Genomic DNA, 21,972 nt, shown 5'->3' with positions numbered 1-21,972 from the left:
TCCCAGATAACTAACCAAATAACCAAGAAGAAGAATCAAATTATTATATTTTACTAACAAGATTTAAAAAATCCATACCTGTACATATCAGCCATCATTTCTTGATGAGTCCTATCAAACCCAAGTTTTTCGAAGTCAGCGTATGACTTAATGTTAGCCATTGGATCACACATACGAAGAACTTTTAAATAAGATGGCACACCATGATCACGAGCTCGGTTGAGATGCCATTGTGCTGATGGCGTAAATCTGGAGACTTGATGTGCACTTGTTTTAACAAGGTCATTTAGAGTTACCGTTGTGTTTATCTAAACAAAAAGTTAAAAGTTAAAATATATAATAACATAAAAGAAACAATGAAGTCCCAAGTTAAAAATAATAATTATACTAAAATCTTACCAGTTTTTCGTTCATCATAGCGTCGAAAATAGGTGCTACAGAAACTAATTCAGCGTATGCACCAGCACGATTAGAACTGGAGTATCCACGCCAGAATCCGAGGGAAGTTAATTTTAACTCAGCTTTAGCCATTCCAACCTGAAATAAAAGTATATGGTAATTTGTTGTTTTCACTAAAAGTTATCCAGTATTATAATAACTGTCTCATTAAAGATAATTGCAGATAGTAATAGAAGTATTTAACTTACCTCTCCTAATAATACCGGGAGAAATTCATTGTACGTGATATGTTGGATAACAGCAGCGATTGCTCGACGGGCCTCCAAGAAAAGTGCGTTATCTTCCCAGAAAGGATTCATCGAGTACAATTCTCCAGCAATACGGTTGTGTTCAGCTAATAACGTTTTGTATAAGGGAGCGGTTGGAGAGCCATCATTGCACCTGAACCAGAAATAAAAAATTAAATAGGAAAAAAATATTTAAATTTTGGTATTGAAGTTTGTATTGAATTTTTTTTTTTGTATTGGGCAACTTAATGGTATGGTTGTAAGAACTATTAATTATCATAACATATTATAAAAATATAAGTTAAAATTAGAAAAATCATGGATCGGTAACATTTAGTAAGTATTTCTTGATTCGTAGTCAATATTAGCTAAAACGTGAGTTAGATCAAAATCTATAGCGGAATGCAAATCATGTGAAGGTTGGGTGGGGTGCCCTTGTTTGCATACAATCCATTTCTGTGACGACATGTTGGAATTCTACTTCCATTACCATCATTCAAATTAACTAAAGCTATCTGGTTTAGTCATTGATTCTGGTCATAGTCATTGTAAAGTATCTAACATTGTCTTTATTAAATATCTTATAGAATCAGTCGTTTAGTTGATTACTTAAGCTACGACATGTTTCCTTGGCCTAAAGTTCATGGTCCTTCTATGGAATTAGTTCTTAAAGACTTTTGTAACAAAATTCTGATAATTTAGGCTACTTTGAAACGGAAAAATTGCCTAAAACTTTAGCATGTCCCAATTAATTGTAAACAAAAAAATATATTAAAAAAATATTAAAACAATCACTAAATTTTATTTGATAAATTTAAGCAAGATCTTCAAGTGTTCTTAATAAAAATATAATTTTTTTTTTTTTATAATAAGTACATTTATAGTAGCAGATGTAATTTTACAAAATAATGTATTGTCTATTAACTGAACCAACTTTCACTACATGTCTTACTAAACGAATATGTCATACGATAAAGAATTTAAAATATATAGCCAACATCCAAATTCAATAAAAACTTATCTATTAAATTACTGAATTCAATTAAAAATCATTATCTGCAGAAAACAATCCGCTAAGCACGGTAGAACAACTTACTTGCGACAGGAAGCAACATCCATTTTCCCAGCATCGTATAATCGAAGTGAACGCAATTCTTTTTCAGAGCTTCCGTAAAGAGCGGATCCATCAAGGACAGATGTCGCTAAATTCATTTGATCGCGATATTCTGTAAAAAAAAAAAATTCAACCATTAAAAATATTTGTAATTGCTAAAGGAAATCATCATTTTATAATCGACAACGACAATAGTATTATAGCTTGTCAAAAACGGTTGTAATTTAAACGTACCTAATACCTATTACTTAATAACTTCATATTATTATTATTATAATGAATTCATAAACGTTATTTGTCGAGGAAGCTCCATGTTTTAGAAGACCGATCCTCAACATCACAAAATTTCTAAATGACAGGTAAGATTTCTAAAGGAATCGATAGTAATTAAATGTTGATTTGGCCAATGGACTATTTTGACAATGGTTACCTTCATTAACTCATCTAACTCTACACAGTACTTCGACAACGACAGTTTGTTAAATTTTACAAATCGAAATTGAAGAGTTTTGCTAAACTTACCATATCCACAGTTATCAATATTTCTCGTCGGTGCAGAACGAACATATTCGCAATGTGAACCTTCACATTTCTGAAAAAAAAATCGTATAAAAATCATTGTAATATTTAGTTTTATTTCAACATATGTAAAATAACGTAAACTGAATGATGTATTCCTGACCGACTTTGGTCACATTTCAATCTATTTGATCAATCAAATGTGCAGGATATATATTAGTGTAGAACTATGTACGATGTTTGTGCATGTGCTTAAACTTAATTTTATCGCTCTCATAATCTGATAGGATGGCAACCCGACACGAATGTAGAGACTAATTTTGTGGAATGCCTCGGAAAGGGTATAGTCATTTGGTGCGTCAAACATACTAATTACTTAACTTTGTCCTATAAAGGACTTATTTAAAAAAATATAACAGCAATTTTAACCGCCGACACGACCAGGCCCGTAATATTTTAACAGAACCACAGGATCTATAATATCATAAGCTAGCCACGAGATCAATGAAAACATAAATTCAGTATATATCTATTTAATATAGCTATTAATTAAGTAGTATATAAAGAAACATAACGTCTAAGCATTGAATTTAAGTTCCGGTGATTATAAAGTGTTCATTCTTACGAAAGAAATAATTATATCAAAACCGGAAAGAGTCACGTAAAAAACTAATGAATGAGAGTTAAACAATCATCTTGTCATAGAGTGTCATCAAAGAAAGCTTGAGTATAACAAAAAGTCCATTCATCGAATTACCTTAAATAATGTCTTAAGGCGTGTTTAAACTTTCACACAACCGATGTATGTATAAAGAAGACGTAATCGTCATTTATCATTGTGTAACTTTCGTAAGCGAGTTTAACAAATCCAAGTTTTTAGTAAGATCATAAAAACTTTTGACTAGGTTCTATAAAATCACGTTGGTTATGTACATGCCTTTAGCAATAAATGTTTAAATAATAAATAGCTCTTAATTTAAAACGAAATCGCTATCTTCTTAAGCAATACCTAATACCGATAAAATTTTCCGCTACTTACGTAATTTAATAGAAAACTTAAAGATATCTACACCCACGTGTGAAAGAACCTATAGTTCCTATTTCCGATCTCCGATCGGATTAGATGTCAGTCAGATTATTTCATACACGAGGCGTGGTATTAGGAACTACGATTACTATTACGTCACGGCTTTCACTGACAGGTAATAACTTATAACCTTTCCCCACGTGACCTCGCGAACTATCACGAACCATAAGACGTCACTTGAAAATATAACTTGATTTCGTTGAAAAAAATTATGACCTTTTTGGTTTAATATGTACATGTTTTTTTTTTATTCTAAGAGAATATACTTTTTGTAGTTTTGCAATTTGTTGTAAGTTTTCTAAGTAATATAATGATAGTTGAAGAATGTCATTAAACTTTAATATTGCTTTACAAATGTTTCAATCTTAGCTCTTCAAAAATTCAACATTAGATCCGCTTAGATTTTCCGCCAGTAGAATAATTTCCATCAGTAGAATAATAATGCATCGTTATTATTCTACTGACCGAAAAATCCTACCTAAATTCAGTCCTGTAATTATTATAAAACCAATTTGTTTCGTAAAATAATATTCCTAATATATGTGACTTTTTACTATCTTAACAAAAAAATAGACAAACAGCATTTTCAAGGTTAATATCCTAATTACTCTATTTTTTTCTCAATAAAGGTGCGCACATGGACCGACATCATTATAATTAAGTATACTTAACTATAATTTTGGCCAAGTTCAAGCCTAAACACAAGCTCGCATCATTAGCCGCATGATTACTCGTAAACTATGCATGTGCACAATAACTTAGGCCGTACCCAACAAAAACTACGTCCGCCGACCTTCGCACCGCTGCCCACGACGTGTGAAACACGATGCGACAAGACGTATAATTGATTACCACGACTATTAAGTACAAAATTTTATATAATACCAGCGTACTTTTCATTGTATGATTTTAAGGCTACGTTTAATTTTTGCAATTTGAGTTCCATCGACATAATAAGTGTATTTAACGATTGAGTTTATTTAAGATGTCTCTCAAATGTTTGTAGTAGTTTATTTATATTGGTTGCTAAAATGTTCTTATGCCAAGGTTATCTCAATGACAAATGTCTTTAAGATTGATTTAGTCCATAATCGTAATGACGTAACAAGCAGAGAGAGTTTCGCATTTAAAATATAAAATATGTACAAAATACATATTTAAGTTTATTAACCAAAGGCAAACTAAGAGTGTAAATTAATATATATGTTTATATCTAATGCCTTACTTTGTTGCCATTATTTGTTGCAATGAGATCATCCATAAGGAACTGTCCCCAAGCTGCAAGCATGCTGGTCACGTAGTCATGTTCCACGGGCAGTGCCAGTTGTGAAACTGCTTGGATAGCGAGTGCTGGTTCGGGAACACGAGGAGGTGCAAGTGGTTGATAGATACCTGGTTAAAAAGAAATTATTACTTAAAAATTGCTTTAAACGAAAAATATACAAAATATAGTGTCGCCTATTCGTATTCCTAATTGTCCGGACATCCAGTTAATCCGTACCCATTAAAAACATGAAATAAAACTTAAGTATTTTTTAAAAATATATCTTCATTAAACCTATCTCAAATTACCATATTTTGTGGTATATAGAATATAATTTAGGAACACTGTCGAAATATATTTAATTATTTGTAGGCTCAATAGCTCAATGCTATTAAAGCCTAGATATTATTGAAATTAAGCGTAACTTTTGTAATAATACTATTAAATTCAGCATTCACAACCACTTTCGTTGCGATTTTATTACAAAATATAGTTAATAAAGTTCAAGACCTGCGACTGTCCTACATATTTCTCAGTCTCGATCTAATATGCAAATTAAAACGAAGTAGATCGAACATTGGCAACCGCTTAAAGATTGTTATTTAATATTGTAACAAAATTTAATTTATTTTTTATTGAAAAAACTGTAAATGTAAGAAAGTAAATATTTTACGTGACGTACATAACTATTTTTAATTATCGATCAATAAATAGTAAGGAATCGTTTAATTATACGGGATAAAGATAATACTCGCAGATAAGGCTTTAGAGGTCAAATGAACATCGCTTACATGAAATACCAGAAAATAGGAGTCTAAAACTGCGCTCTGACTGAGCAGAACAGAGTGTAAACAAAATAGTAGCAACAGACATTGATATTATATCGTTTGATATCATAAAATCAATGAGAATATATTTTTTTTAATTACGAATTAATGATATTAAGCAACGTATTACTAATACTAAAAATATATCTAATGTTTAATTGGAATTCTATAAGAAATATTTAATTATCAAAACATAATATAATTCGTTAATCAATTAGAATACGTAACAGTGCAACGAACTTTAATACTCGTACCCTAAGATCCGCTTATGTCGACGAGTTTATCTTAAAATTGACTAATCACCTTGTCGGTCTGACGATACATAAAGGATTTATTATTTATATTAAAAGAACGTTATAACTAAGAATTAAAAAACAACAAATTTTATTTTCCTGTATATAATAATATACTATGCCGTTAAAAATGGTACGAGTTGAGTACGTCTTAAAAATTTGAAATTATTTATGGTAACATTTTTCAAACGGTTTGATATATTTTAAAGAGAAGCAGCATTCATTGTGAATATACGGTAATGTTAGACACAGTGCGGGATTAAGCAAGCGCGGGGCCCGTTGCAAATGCTTTCAATGACCGCTTGATCTGCTTTGGGTTCTTAAGTATGAAGTGGTTAAAAAACAATTATATTTAGGTTACATCTTTGTGGATAATTAATAGTATAGAAAATTACTATAGATTGCTTGGCAATTTATAATTTTGATAAGAAACTGACAATATAAAACTAATACACAACAACTGAACGACACAAATTGCTTAAAAAATTACACTCAGGCAGAGATGTGTTTAAATAAGCGAGGCCCCCTTTCGCGCGGGGCCCGTAGCAATTGCTGCTCTTCACTTGCTACGTGGTTAATCGGGCACTGGTTAGAAATGTTTATTATTACTATATAGATAGTTTGATAACTGATTAATGATAACTTACTATCCGCATAATTTGGGGGTAATAGTCGGAGGAACACGTCCCCTCGCCGTCCCCACGGTCGATGCCTCACATTGTTACATTCCCCGCTCGCACTGCGATACTTGCTAGGGGGACACGGTGTGTTGCTTATTTCATCTTCTTCAGATTCTGAACAATTATGCCTGAGAAAATACAAATAAAATTAGTGCTGTAATTATCCTATACAGTGTGATATAGTGAAGTACTTTAACTATGACTCCAATAAAAAAAATATATAACACTTGCATTTTTTATTGAGTTTCATTGATTAACACTAAAAATGATTGAATACGTGCATGTTTCCCGAATATAATAGGTTTAAACTTGGCCAAACACTTTTATTTCAATAATGATTCTTATGCTGGGCGCTGAAAAGAACACATTACGTGTCGAAGAATTCCGATAGATTTTTCGGTTATCCAAAAAATTCAACGATCCATATTGTAGCCGCGTGGTGGATTCAGTTTCAAACCTTCTTCTAGCTCAAGATGCAGTAATGCCTTTGCCCAGCCGTGGAATAATAATAATTTTATAGACTCCTACTTCTTTTAGTTACGCTATAGTCTCAACCCTTGAAATAAGTTTATATTTTTACACCTTACTTTACCACATAAGTATAGAGTAAGCTTTCTCTTCATAAAACATCTTACTGAATCTGTTCCTTCAATTAATTTATTAATTTCAATGATTAATACTGTTGCACTTACGCGTCATTAGCTCCTAGTAGGAATCGCCTTTCTAAGGCTAGGGCTTCGCTGACAGCTCTTCGTAGATCACTCGGAACCGCTTGGACACTGTTGTCTTCTGATTTCGTTTTCTGCGCTTGTGTCTCTATCGATACAATTGCTAAAAGCAAAAGACTTCGCCATATCCTGCAATAGAAATATCACTGTTATTTACTGGAATTGAATTATAATATCTAAAAGTTAATTTAAAATTGTACCAAAAAATTAATGATAATTAATTTTATCCCAAACATGACATGTATTCCTCGACAAATAACTCAAGTTAAATCAGATTACATAATAAATTACTATTATAGTCTAAGAATACACACATAGATATTAGAACAGCTTTAAATATTAAATGTTTAATTATTTTTATAGTGAATAAACAACATAAATGTGTTTTTCAAAATAGTATATTTGCCATGGGATATAAAAAAAAATTAACCCGACAAACACACTAACGCAAACACTAGTTCGATTCGTTTCGAAATATATCTAAATATGTTAAAGATAATTTGTTTTTAATTAGTAATAAAATAATATTGTTCATTCATTGACTCAATTTTAACCGGAACAATAATGTTAATGTATTTTGCACATAACAAGTAGATGAATGACCTCTTTGATTAAAGGAAAAGTATACCGCAAAACCTTGATATAAAGTTTCCTAGTTCAAAGTCAGTTGATGTAAGTGACTCGGACAAAAAGTGAAACTCAATTTAGTTTATGTTAAAGTTTAAGGATTATATTTGATATAGATATAGATAAGCAATTGTCTTACAGGTTAATGCACTATTATTTATTGAAATAGTATAAGGCTATAAATTCATCGTTATTATACCTTTAAATAAAATAGAAATCCTGTCGATGGTTGGTTGCTGTTTATGCAAATTACAGAATTAGAGGATAGAATTTAATTTAAAAATTAAACAATAAAATAATTCTTTACTTATTACAATATTAAATAGAAATATTTCTGAATTAGAAAAAAAAAACAATAAATTAAAAGCGAAAAATAATTAATTAAAAATTTAAATACAAGTTTATTTTTAAATAATAGCTTGAAAGTTTTTTTAAATAACTAAATAGTATAAAGACGTAATTGTTATTTATTTAAGTATAGTTATAGTTTTACAGATTGCAACTAGTTTAATACATAATCGTAGCGGCACTAAGGGCTTGGCGCAAGAGTCTATGAAACTATGAGTTCGATTTAAATTGCGACAAGATTGATCGCCGTTAATCCACGTGACTGGTTCTGATTCAGGAAGTGACAAAATACTGGTTAGTCACGCGCTACACTCACCCACGTAATAAACCCTAAATATAATATCAAAACAACCGTCTGCCACCGCATTTATATTCATTTAAGATTAGCTTTTCATTATTACGTCAATAATATATACGAGAACTTTGTTACATAATTTTATTTTTTCTTAAATAATGATTTCGTGTATCTGTCGAAGATTGGTTTTTATTATTCCTAAAAACTCGATATTTCGATACTCAAAATTGTTTTTATCGATATTAATTTAAAAAATAAACATGTTTTTTAAGCCACTATAGCACAACGGCTTACAGGCCGCCTAGCGATGTGAAAGTCGTTGGTTCGATCCTGACCCCTTTGACTAAAAATAAAAATAAAAGTATTACAAAGTAAGGTTTGTTATGTAATAAGACAGCATTTATCTGAATAGTTATACCTTTCAGTCCATATTTAAATCAGGTTTTAAATATAAATCCATGCCAGTAATTTCCGAATTAGATTAATATGAGAAAAATATACATAAAAAAAACATATAATCGTGATTATATATGACAAAATTCTTAACTATTTATATGCAAATAAATAATTAAAATAAATTTAAATTAATATGACTGTTAATTTTCATGACGTCTGTGCGTGTTTACGTTCTTTAGCCTCAAAAATATAATTATATATATATGTTGACAATCAACATTATTACGATTATTACATGCTAGATTCCCGGGCGGAATGTAACTACTACTAAACTTCCCCTGCGTAAAGAAAAATTCTAGATTGGTTGAGAAGTTTTGAAGAAAATTAGCTCACTTTGACAATTATAACAATAGTTAGGATAATTTTGTATAATTATAGTAACAGTCTCAGTTTTAGAATTTCAAATCAATAATGACAGCTTCGATGATTTCTTTGTCTTGCTTTGTTTGGTCACTAAGTACACGCACACTATTAAAGTAATGTGGTATTTTTCGATTGTCAAGCATAGCTGTCACGCAACCCGCAACAAAGTTGGCTCGTTTGTTTTAGTTCTTTTGTCGAGCGGCACTCTATCTAGATATATAAATAAACTAAGCATGACAGAAAGAAATATGTGTTTATCTACACGCGCTCAAGACACGTCTATTAGCGAAATAGTAAACGTTTGAGTAAAATAATCAATTAGCGATTATAATAGTTTGGTAAGTTTATAGATCAACGCCAACGGCCTTGCGGTTAAACGCCTTCAAAATTAAGGGTAAAAGTTAGAAAAAGATACATATGGGTAAATTGAATAAAGTCTTCCACGATTTTTAGGGCATTGGAATGAGCTTAAGCTTAAACTTTTAGTTTTGCGCCGCCAATGAGTATGTTTGAGTCAAGATAATAAAACTTTTTTAACTCGACTTTTTAAATATTTATATAATTTTAAATTGCATGAATATAACGAAGAAAATTAAATGTTGAAATATTCTTCTTTTTAAGAAGTTAATTCGTAACCATTCAAAAGTAGAGTAGGCGTTTTAACTATTTAACGAAAGAAAGTTAAAAACAATTGCAAATGGGTAGCATCTAATTTGAATAACAAGTGAATACTTTCCTGATGTCCCCATTTCGTTAACATTTGCATCTAAATTGTTAGATATATTCCATTGTTTTTAAAATATTTATATTTCGAAACGGATTCGTCTTCATTTGTGGAATTGAACCATAAATTGAAATCATGTAATAGGCGAAAAATAATCTCAAACGTTGGATCGTAAGTCGGACATTACGAGTACGAAGTTTTGCCACAAGCATATTAAGTTCATAAATATGTGGAACAACTTCATATATTTTAAATGTTAAATAAAATACGTTTAGATTTATCAAAAATGCGCGTATATAGACATCCTTGAAGACTAGACCTCAGCCCAAGGGCCTCGACATTCGCAATGTCACCCTACGACTTTCACATAGCTTAATGTAATATGTCATATAATTTATATTTAATCATTCCAACTGTTAACCTTTACTGCCTTTAGTTGATTTATTAAAATAAAACCCAGTTATAAGCGATCTCAAAAAAATGTGATTAATATTCTTAAGTAACTATAAATAAATTGAGCTCCCAGACGCAGGTTCGATAGAAAAAGGTATAGCCGACATATTCAATAATTGCGTCATAGCTGATACATAGAACTCATTCATTATTTATGGTTCAATCTTGAAGTTCAATGAACCACTTAATACACATAGCAGACCTACATATATGACCATTTAAAGATCTAATAAGTTATAACCGTCTACGGCACTGACCCGAATGTCTTAACATTATAGTGCCAATGTCAAAAACGCAACAGAAATGAATAAGTAGCCTCGATTGATAAAACGTGAAACGAAAGTACGTTGTATTCGCCAACAATACGTGACCGAAGTGAGAATACCATAGGATAAAAATGTATTGAGCAAGGTCACTGTGACGAAACGAAGGGGAAATTTCGATTGTATAACTGTGATGACTATGTTTTACTAATCATCGTAAAATGGACAATTAATGTTCTAATGTTTTATCATTATCGATGGTGGGGGCTTTTCGAGTAGTACTTCACTTATTCTACTAATAGCCAGCAATAATTTGTATCGATGAGTATCGGTTTGAATGGTAAGACAGTGTAAGAACAGTCACACAAGGGATATCGTCTGATTGGCAGCTCGTTAACGGCGCATTAGTGAATTGTGCCAATGTCTATCGGTTAAGTATAACTAAAAAAAAATTGGCATCTCTGACATTCTTTAAAAACTATATCCACATAAATGGAATTGTTATTATAATGTACTAGATGTCGCTCGCAGATTCGTTTTAGGGATTAAGTCTTTAAGCGTTAAGCGTAAAAAAATGGCCTATGTCCTTCCTTAGAGTTTGAGCTTACCTCTTACCAAATGATACCATAACCAAAACATACTATTAGAGTAGGCTAAATATAAAGATCTTTCCCAAAAACTTTTCTTGTATAAGATGTTTTTCAAATATTTATTTTTAAACAGTTTTTTTATAAATACTTAAGTACACGAAAACTAATATTATGCATGGTTTAGAATGACAATGTTTGCAATATTTGAATTTCCAATTCGGATAAGGGATGTAATCACACGAAATTGCATTTAATGATCTTCTTTTCAAATTGAAATTGGTTTATTGAGTAAATAGTTCTTTATTGCAATATTTTTCGAAGAAGTTCGTAAGTAAACGTGATCGAGGATTCTCAAGATAACCTTTTGTTATTTCGAAAAGGTTACAAAAACAGTCAAATGATATACACAGAGTTTTGCCTTCGTTAGATTTATTGTCGATTATACTTTATACACTTCAATACAATTTAAAATCATATTGTAATCGTAACTATTGTAATATATGTAGAGTTTCTTCAAGATTGATGAAGAATGAACATGTATGCTGTTCTAAAGCCAAAAGTTAAAGTTGATAAGTACACATGTGGAAGAATTTTACCCAATATACGCACAATTAATTACATTTCTTGGAGTTAGGGCATTTTTGAAAACCCGTCTGGGTAGGTATCACTCACTCATCAGATATTCCGCCGCCAAGCAGCAATACTTGGTATTGTTGTGTTCCGGTTTGAAGGGTGACTGAGCCAACAAGCCACAAGGGACATAACATCTTAGTTCCCAAGTTTGGTGGCACATTAGCGAAGTAAGGGACGATTAATGAGTCTAAGAGCGCCAGTGTTTATGGATGGTGGTGACCACTTAACATCAGGTGACATTTGCAGGTCCGATACCTATTTAAAAAAAAAAAACATAGTTTTGTTTATTGAGCTTACCAGGATTAAGAAATTAAATTTTCGAGAAGATAATTATCTCATCTACTTGCTTTTGTAAGAAATAATAATATTATTGAATTAAATTTGTTGCGGGTTTTAACAATTTCTATTCTATAAGTTCATTACATAGGGCTTATGTTTCAGTGAATTCTCCAATCGTTTGTAACGTTTTAGTATGTATACGACTACGTTGAGTACCTATTGGCTATTACAATGTAAGATCTATTCAACACGTTCATCAGTTCGTGATAGACATTTATATTACATTAAATTCAATTAAACGTTAAAAATTCCCAAATAAAAACTTCAAATCTAAAAGCATCTTCGATTTGGAAATTTACCGATGGAAATACGAATTAATAATTCAACGTCCGGTTAAAAATCAACGTAGGATACTTAGAAACGATCTCGATTTGCCTTAAGCGTAGAGATGAAAAAAAAAAACTCCTTTCAATCACGTGGTGATGACCTCACGTCGGACCAGACGACCTCTGTTGTGAGGCGGAATACGAGTATTATATTTAGGTGTAAACATCGCGCTCGAGTAAAACAATTAAAAGCAATGATCCTAAAAATTCATAGGTAATAAAGATTGATTACCTATTTTTGATACTATATAGTCGTTTTTTTTCGACAGAGTATACGTAATCTCAACTCGTTTTTATCATGAATGATAAAAGGTTTTTGTTAATTAATTGAGAACATATCTTACATACAAATTGCTGAACACCAGGATACCTTACAACTACTGGATGGCATTTTGGAGGTCGCCACGGTACCATTTGCGCAAGTAAGCGCCACAATTGTATTCACAGGGGGTTTTTAAAGCAGTTAACACACTGCACCGACAGGCGAATGATGTTCTATTTATGATGTACTAAATGCATTGTATTATTTTTAACTGCGATATTTCCTTGAATTTAATCTATTTTATTAATTGCGTGTGAAATTTACGTGCTTTTTTTCCTGTTGAAAATACAAAGGTAATAATAGTTGACGAATGACGATGTTAGTGCGAACAATTATATAATATTAATTATATATTATATAATATTAGTTAATAATTATAAAGTGTTTTTTTTTAAATATATGTTACTTCATGGTGCTTAAAATTGTGCTTGGCAATTTTATAATATTATATATATATTAACATTTTTATTTTGTTTTGTTTATGTTTTTAATATATTTTTTAAAAAATGAATGAATTTAAAATTAATTACATTGGTTATTGGTTTTTAATGATCATCTATTACTTCCCTGACAAAATTATTCTGTTACCCTATAACTCATTTCGAGCAAAAGATTAATTAAATTTGATTTATATTTACACATTTGTATATATTTAAATAAACATTCAATAATTTATCAATTATCGTTAGAGTTTTATATTCTGACTTTGACTGATAAACTCATCGTTTGAATGATTAACATTTTTTTTTCTCAATATAGTAAATCAAATTACACTAATAGGAAAGAAAACCCTGTAAATTTATTTTAGTTCACAATATAAATCATTTTTATAAAAAAAAATCATAGAAAAAACAATAGACTTAATTAATTGATTATTATTATTATTTTATTTGTAGCATGAATCTACTGAGGAGAATTGTCAAACAATTGTAAGCTCTAAATGAATTAGAAAAAAAAAGTTAATTATGATATAAATGTTGAAGCTATTTTAAAATAATTATATATTTATAAAATATACATTATAGAGTTTGAATTTCGATCTATAAAGAGATTAAGTCTTTCAAGAATTACAAGTATGTATAGTGTAAATGCAATTCAAACTTACGTCATATTCTAAAATCTATCATACGCATGTTATTTACTCAAAATAGATCTATTCACTCAAGAAGGCGCATAAAAAAATGCAACAAATATAAATAAAAATATTTAGTCTGTTGACTTTACTGTAAGTCGTCTCACGCACACTAAGACATCTTGTAAACACTAACGTCATTCACTCATATTAATACACGCCGATAATAATAAGACAGAGGGGGCACGGCTTCGTTAATGAATAGGTCTATAAAATAGACATGAGAATTGTTAAGTTTTTCGTTGCTATGAATGTGTGAATTAGGACTAAAGCTAATTAATTCACTGTATGTGTATTGTTCAGAAAATTCAACAATATTTATTACTGAAATCATCTTGTATTTATTGTTTATTAATTACTGAATTATTAGAATGTTAAATCTAGTTTATTTATTTACACTGAAAGGCAGGTTACATATCCCCCTACGACTCTTAGGAGCGAATTTATAAGCACAAAAGATACAGACAAACTGTTGTCAAATATCAAATACTTCACATTTTTTTTTTAGCAATAGCAGCCCGTAAAAGTCCCACTGCTGGGATAAAGGCCTCCTCTCCTTTGAGGAGAAGGTTTGGAGCATATTCCACCACGCTGCTCCAATTCGGGTTGGCGGAATACACATGTGGCAGAATATACTTCACATATATATGCTATATACTTCTCTATATATAACATGAAACAGTCTTGATAGCGTAGTATAAGCCGTAAACAAAGATGAGAATGTTCATATATAGGTTTAATTTTTTGGAACACAGAATTATACTGGAAAGTTTAAATACAGATAAAAAATATATAATAGTTCCAATAATGTTTTTATTACCTATTTGAATTTGATTAAAAATAACACACATAAGTATTGCGAAGTAATTGCTTGCGAAACATAAAATGATGGTATTCATGTTAATTGGTTAAGATTACATTCATTTACGTTCTAATATATGCAAATTAAATGGTTACTGTTCATATATCCTTATTTTCAAAACTATCAGTACACAATTAGATAATGAAGAAAAAAATTGAATCGAGTTTTTTATTGGCGTTCGCACGCAATGTTTGATATAAGATTTGGCTTTACTCGATTATTATTTTTAATTACTCAGTTAGTTTTTATAAGTAATTATTAAGTTACACTTCTAATGCTCTATGCGAGCACGATAGTAATAAACAGTAGGAAAAACAAACTGAACTCGGAAATAATACATTTCATGCACAAGTGTTACAAAACGGGGACTAATTTCTGTTGGTTTTTTTCTACATTATATCAAATTTAATTGAAGTGAAATACATACAGTATCAAATATAACTCAGTGGCTGAAGATTAATTAACTCAGTGGTTGAGGAAACTTACATGTGTCGAATTAAAATCTATCACAGTCGTTAAACCTCTTTGGAGCAACGTGGTGGATTGAGCTCCTAACCTTTTCAAGGAGAGGAGGCCAGTAGTTACTTCAATGACGTAATACATGTTTTTTTTTTAGTATATAGACGTTAATAAAGAAACGATGGTTTTGTTGAATAAAAAATAGCATTTGAAATCGAATTTTCTACGTAAACTGGTGATAATTACTGATTTGTCATGTTCGATTGGCTCACCCATTGCAGGTAAATCACGTGACGGTACAACCCGACAAAATTAAAGACCATCTTTAAACAACAGAATGAATAATGAGTCGACAACTTTTGTTCGTGGAGATTAACACGGTGACTCCAGATGAGGCAACTGTATCTTGCGAAAATCTATCGGCGCGGGGAAAAACGTTACCTCATGTAACAGCTTGTTTTATGCTGTGTGTAATATAAGCTTATTATAAGACATTTACATGTTACCACATGTAATATATTTAAGTAATAAAATAATAAACGGATAAATTAAAGATAATATATTATATATATACAATATAAAAACGTAAATATCGTGCGATTTTTTTTAGTGTTATCCTAATTTTGTTTATAAAGTAGTAAGTATAAAGATTTATTATTTTCAACTTATTAATTAATTTTATTTATCATTCAAATTCTTTAATAAAATCGATTGTCAAATGTTTAATTTGACAATCAATTCGGGATCCGATTCGGAAAAGAAAATATCCTGACTTGAGAAAGACTGGCAAAAGTAATTCTGCGGGTTGTCAATTTTTTATTGTTTTCATATATTTATGAGGCAGTCGAGAAAATGATCTACTTGGTTATGTATGGTCACTTCTGTCATTATACTGTCATTGCATGAGCTACCCCTTACAGTGTCATCATGTCATCAATCACAGGATATAAGATTATTTGTGCCAGCCACTGGCTTACTCATATTTGAATCGGAGTACTGCAATACAAACTTATATATAAATGGAATAACTGACTAGGTTCAGAAAGACCTGCACAAAATGATACCACTGTGCACAATTTTAATAAAATAAAATTATAAAAAGTTTTTTTAAAAGATTCCGACTTAACTTTAAGAATAATCTTGAATTTATCTAAAATTAACGTTAAGTGTGCAGAAAGATGATTCAAGGTAGGTTCCGTTCTTTTGTTTATCCGTTTTTATTAGTAGTTTTTATAGTGACTTAGCAATTAACTTGTCAATACCTAAGATAAGTTGATTGCCCTCTAATTACTTCCTAACATGTGAATAGTACGCACGACCTTTATGGTGTCGATATCCATGTTTGGATATATATTGATTAAAGTACCGAATTCTTGGTAGTTTTAATGAATATTATATTTATATACTAGTAACCTTTAAGTAAAAGCTGTGTAGTCCCTGGTTTTATTGTTATTTTTAATTTATTATTTCAATACATAATCACATATAGGGTCCTCATATGTCAGTTATAATATTGCATACGAGTAATATGTTTGATATTTTACCAACGCTCTTTATTAGATATAAGAGATGAGGGTTAAAAATCAACAACAGACTTATATACATATATATATATATTTATAAGTGAAATACCACTGACTGACTCACCACGGGATCTCCGAAACTATAGATCCAATTGTCTTGTAATTTAGCATAGTTATTCCTTTCGCGACGAAGACGCTCACTAAGAAATGATTGGGTTATTTCAACTTCAATTTGAGTGGGAACTGAACTCGGTATAAATGTGACGACTAGTACCCTAATTAAGGTAATAAATTTCAACACTGTCGAACTTTGTATATCAAAACATTTACAAAATAACACTATTATCTTTTATAAGGGTAATCGAATAATGATTAATTCGGTTGAATATGTACCTTTGTTTTACTTGACGTATAAAATTAAACTTTTAATTTATTTTATTGTAAAAATAAATATATGTAGTCTATTTCAACGACAATAGGGCAAAAGACAAATACACAACATTTAAAATCAAATCGACGCGATATCATTGGTCGAGAGCTTGAATAATCGATGTTATTTATTATGGTATTGCGACAATATGACATTTTGAATGTCGACGGAGATGTACTCGGAATTTTGGAAGTAAAGTTAATCTTGGTAAAAGTAGTTAAGTGGATTAGTGTTGTATTATTAATAAAGATATATTAACCAAGAACTGTTAGTAGTGTATATTAGTAGAACAATATATCGTGCATTAATAACAGTTCCAGTATCATGCGATTTTGCTAAAAAGCATATCGCATGGATACGTAATATCAGTTTTATTTATCGTTATGCCTTCTTTATTTGTAGTAAGCTATTCGGGTTGGTAAAATGTGTTTTTAAAGAGAATCCAGAATCGTTAAATTTGGAAAATGGGCCTATCTCTTTTATTTACGGGAAGTTTATTTATGTAGGTATTGTAATAAATTGTACAGTGTATAATTGTATTAGAAATTGACGATTAAAGAAGCAAAAAAAAAAAAACTCAATAAATGGTGTAATTAAATTTAAATAAAAAAGAAATATTCCTGTTATTTAATAATAATTTTCTCATTATAACTATTATATTATTATAATAATGTATAACATTATGAGTTATTCGAAATATGAAAATGATTTCCGATTAATAATAAGTACTTCTTTGAGCTTATTTTGTAATATTGCGTCTTCGAAGAGATCGAGACCATTAAGTGATTCATTGCTTGTAATGACTAGTAGGGTTCTTTTTAGTATTTATTTTATGGCATATAGGCTTTTTTAGAAGTCATCTCATAATTCTTGAACCAATACGTTATACCGAAAAAAAAAAAAATATAAAAATATATATATATTTCTTATATGATTAAAAACAATATACACTAATGAGTTGGAATCGTTGTCCAATCGATATTAGTTCGTATCTGTAAAATTAAAATAATACAGTGCTCTTATCTGGAACTATTACATGTTTTATTATTAAGTATAGGAAGATTGAATATAGGAAGGATAGGTATGAAATATAGGAAGAGCCGAGATGGCCCAGTGGTTAGAACGCGTGCATCTTAACCGATGATTTCGGGTTCAAACCCAGGCAGGCACCACTGAAATTTCATGTGCTTAATTTGTGTTTATAATTCATCTTGTGCTCGGCGGTGAAGGAAAACATCGTGAGGAAACCTGCATGTGTCTAATTTCAACGAAATTCAGCCACATGTGTATTCCGCCAACCCGCATTGGAGCAGCGTGGTGGAATATGCTCCAAACCTTCTCCTCAAAGGGAGAGGAGGCCTTTATCCCAGCAGTGGGACATTTACGGGCTGCTTATGATAGGAAGATTGACATATGGGTCACCCAATAATTGTTAAAGCCATCAATGATGAGTCTTGGCCGTGGCCTGTAACTACACGGGCTCCTTCACCTTTCATACCGGAACACGGTTATTTTTCTTATTGCTGCTCGCACATAGCCCTATTAAGTAAATTGCCTTATAGGTTAAACATTAATTTAGCTGCAATTTGGCCAAGAAAAATTTTGTATATTCTTTAAGTCCTTACTGAACCGAATGTTATTATTATTTACATGACAATATACTAACCAATAATCTCACCAATAGCTTTGATATTTTATATTTTTGATATAATCTTAAAAATAGTTTTAATATATTTTATCTCTAAAGTTATTTATTACAGAAAAAACATACCTTTAAAATTTGTTATTATTTTAAACCTCTTTTTGTGATCTATAAAATTCTATATTCGCGCATTTAATACAAATTCATTATAATAGGAACATTTTGAGTCTTACTACATATTATTCAAAGTTGTATTTTTAACTTTATAAATTATTCTACTATAGTTAATAAATTAATGTCATTTTTAATTTACCGTGAATAAATAGATAAATGATAATAAAATAGATAAATCTGTTGACTTTAATGAGAAAAGAAAACGGTAGTATTGCTTAAGTAGATCCTAAGGCGATTGCATTGTTTCATTGTATTAGCTGATTGTGGCTTTGAGTTTTATTTGTCTTAATTTCTTCGCACCCTATTGAGCAATTTAATTCTTGATTGTATACAACCAACAATATACTGGAGTTGTATAAATGTTCGTTTTTGAATGTTAATTCGATGAACTTATAGTTTTTCTTAAAGAAAAACTAGGCTTCTTATCAACGATCATGAATTGTCAGAAAGTAATATGTGATATTTACTATTGTAGTTCATCATCCTCCTGCCCTTACCACAATTTTAATTGGGGTCGGCGCAGTATGTCTTCTTCTTACATACTTCTCTGTCGGACGTCTTCTCACAAGTAACATTCATTCTAACCATATCGTCTTTCACACAATTGTAGTTAAGTCCTCAAAGGAAACGGAATACGTGTCAGAAGAGGATGTCGTCGTAAGTCGGTTTCACGAGTGAAATATGAAGGGAGTTCTCACAGAATAATAGTGCTGTATTTAACTATGAAAGTCCAGTCCATACAACGCACAAACGAAAACGGTGGGTTTCGCAGGCTGAAATTTTACAGGAATACAGGGCGGAACTAAGTTTTTCAAAATGTATCTCATAAGGGGTTTAATTAAATGGGCGATGAAACTTTTTTTATCTAAATAATATTAGACAATATTTAGACTTCTGTTTTTAATTAAAAGACCAACGATTTAATATTTTCCGGTTGGATATTCCATCGGGTAGGCACCTAGTAAGAGTATGAAAAAACTAAAAGCAAACCTTTGAACAACATTTTAACCATTAACAATTTTCATTTTAGAACTACCAAGTATACAACTACATATATCTTCTCTGTATTTATATTATATGCGTAAGAATACACTAAAAACATATAAGCATATTCCACGTAAACTAACAGATATATTGTAATTTATAAGTCATATAGTAGCACTAAACTTTATAATTACTGATTGAGAATGCTGAAACATTAAGGCATCATATTCTCATAAATAAAACTAACGTACAAAGTCACTCCTTAAATTGTACCGGTTATATTTACAATGTAAATATTGTCTAAGCATTGCTCAATAAATGGTAATGATATTAAATTGAAATGTTTAATAGTATCTGTCATCTAATGTCGTTGAACTTTATCAAAATCATATCCGTTTGAGTCATAAGGGTAAAGGTATTTCCTTTGTCCTATTTGTCATTCTAAATTCATATCGTAACTATTTTGATTCGAGGTAATAAATTAAGTTTTCAAGTTTTAGGCTAATCGCTTCGATAGCCTTCGTTATATACTCTGAGGTTAAAGTTTTAAAGCCAATTGACAACAAAATAGCTGTAACTACGTGTAATATAATGGTTATGATGATAAATTCAGAAATAACGACGTGAATAACGCGTATATTATTAAATAGGACATCAGAATATAAAAGGGTTTGCTTATAATATTGAGTCAAATGTTTTACATAAGAAGTGCATTTAGGAGTTATCTAAATGGATAGCTGCAAAAATTCTTGCAGTATATTCACGATAAATCGTATTCAATACCATGTTGGTGTAAGTATTTTACTTTTTTGTCATTTTTTTTTTAGCAGGATATTAAAAGACATATACTTAAAACAGCTGGAAGTATATATACATTATTTTAATTGCGCAGACGACGTCGATCATAGGATCTAAGAAGTCCTCTCCTAAAACAGTAGTTACATTGTCCCTCTCTACACGTGAAGCATCGTAACTTTTATTCTATAGCTTATTAAAAATTTTCGAAGCACCCTTGTTAAGCAATCATTGTACTTTAAATATTGAATATCATTAGTAAATACAAAAAAAATAATATTTCAATCGCTCCAAGAATAAAAATTATTAATTAATTTTATTTTAATTAAAACTGATTATCATGATATTATATGTTTATGTCGTGACGAAATTTGTTAAAGTAATTTATGACTTTAGCAAATATACAGCTGGTATATTAAGGTAATCAATTAATTATCCGTCAACCTCAGTACCATATCAAACGATTACTAATCACCAAACTGTTAATACATGTTAATTAAATTGGATACAATACTTTATTTAAGAGCTTTATCATATTGCTGGTACATCTTAATAGTCATTCTGTGACTAGTATAGTAGTAAACATTTATAATTTTTGACGTTTAATATCTTTCCTCTCGCTCCTGCAAACTGTGGCAGTGATTTCGTGAAAAGGGACGGAAATGTGTAACAGGAAGTCAATGAGTGCTAGAGTTGGTCGTCCGATAGTTCCAACCCGTTTTCCGAGAGGATATAATGTTAATTTTGTTTATATTACGCTTATACCTACCAAGGTGAAATGTCAGATTATATATCACACGAGACAACTGTAAGGCTGCATACTTAATATGTTGATGTTTTTTTTTTAATTTTATATAGTTCGGTAGTTGAGTGTATAGGTCAGCTGAAAAACTAAGCGGTCAATTTCTCCCTGTGATACTGGCATTGCAATAAATCATTCCTTATATGGTCAATATGCAGCCAACTTTGGGATTGAAGATGTGCCTCTTTGCATGATTGCATATATGATGAATAAATTTATTCATTCATCCTTC

At 30.5% G+C, this 21,972-nt stretch overlaps 1 protein-coding gene across 2 annotated transcripts in view; it reads right to left on the bottom strand.

Moving 5' to 3' along the window:
* The window catches only part of LOC125065554 (heme peroxidase 2), a 40,585-nt gene that overhangs the window by 6,008 nt on the left and 12,605 nt on the right, over positions 1-21,972 (bottom strand). For both annotated transcript variants that reach the window (XM_047673226.1, XM_047673225.1), the window contains exons 2-9: positions 7,163-7,327; positions 6,438-6,598; positions 4,632-4,798; positions 2,323-2,392; positions 1,783-1,912; positions 648-840; positions 400-537; positions 79-308 (exon numbers count right to left, since the gene is read on the bottom strand). In XM_047673226.1, the coding sequence (XP_047529182.1) occupies positions 79-308; positions 400-537; positions 648-840; positions 1,783-1,912; positions 2,323-2,392; positions 4,632-4,798; positions 6,438-6,598; positions 7,163-7,327 (1,254 nt within the window). The remainder of the gene's footprint in view (positions 1-78; positions 309-399; positions 538-647; positions 841-1,782; positions 1,913-2,322; positions 2,393-4,631; positions 4,799-6,437; positions 6,599-7,162; positions 7,328-21,972) is intronic.

The sequence above is a fragment of the Vanessa atalanta genome, chromosome 8 (assembly GCF_905147765.1).
Source record: "Vanessa atalanta chromosome 8, ilVanAtal1.2, whole genome shotgun sequence".
Classification (NCBI taxonomy): Eukaryota; Metazoa; Arthropoda; class Insecta; order Lepidoptera; family Nymphalidae; genus Vanessa; species Vanessa atalanta.
Note: the sequence above shows the minus strand (reverse complement) of the source record. Positions and strands in the feature narration are given on the sequence as shown.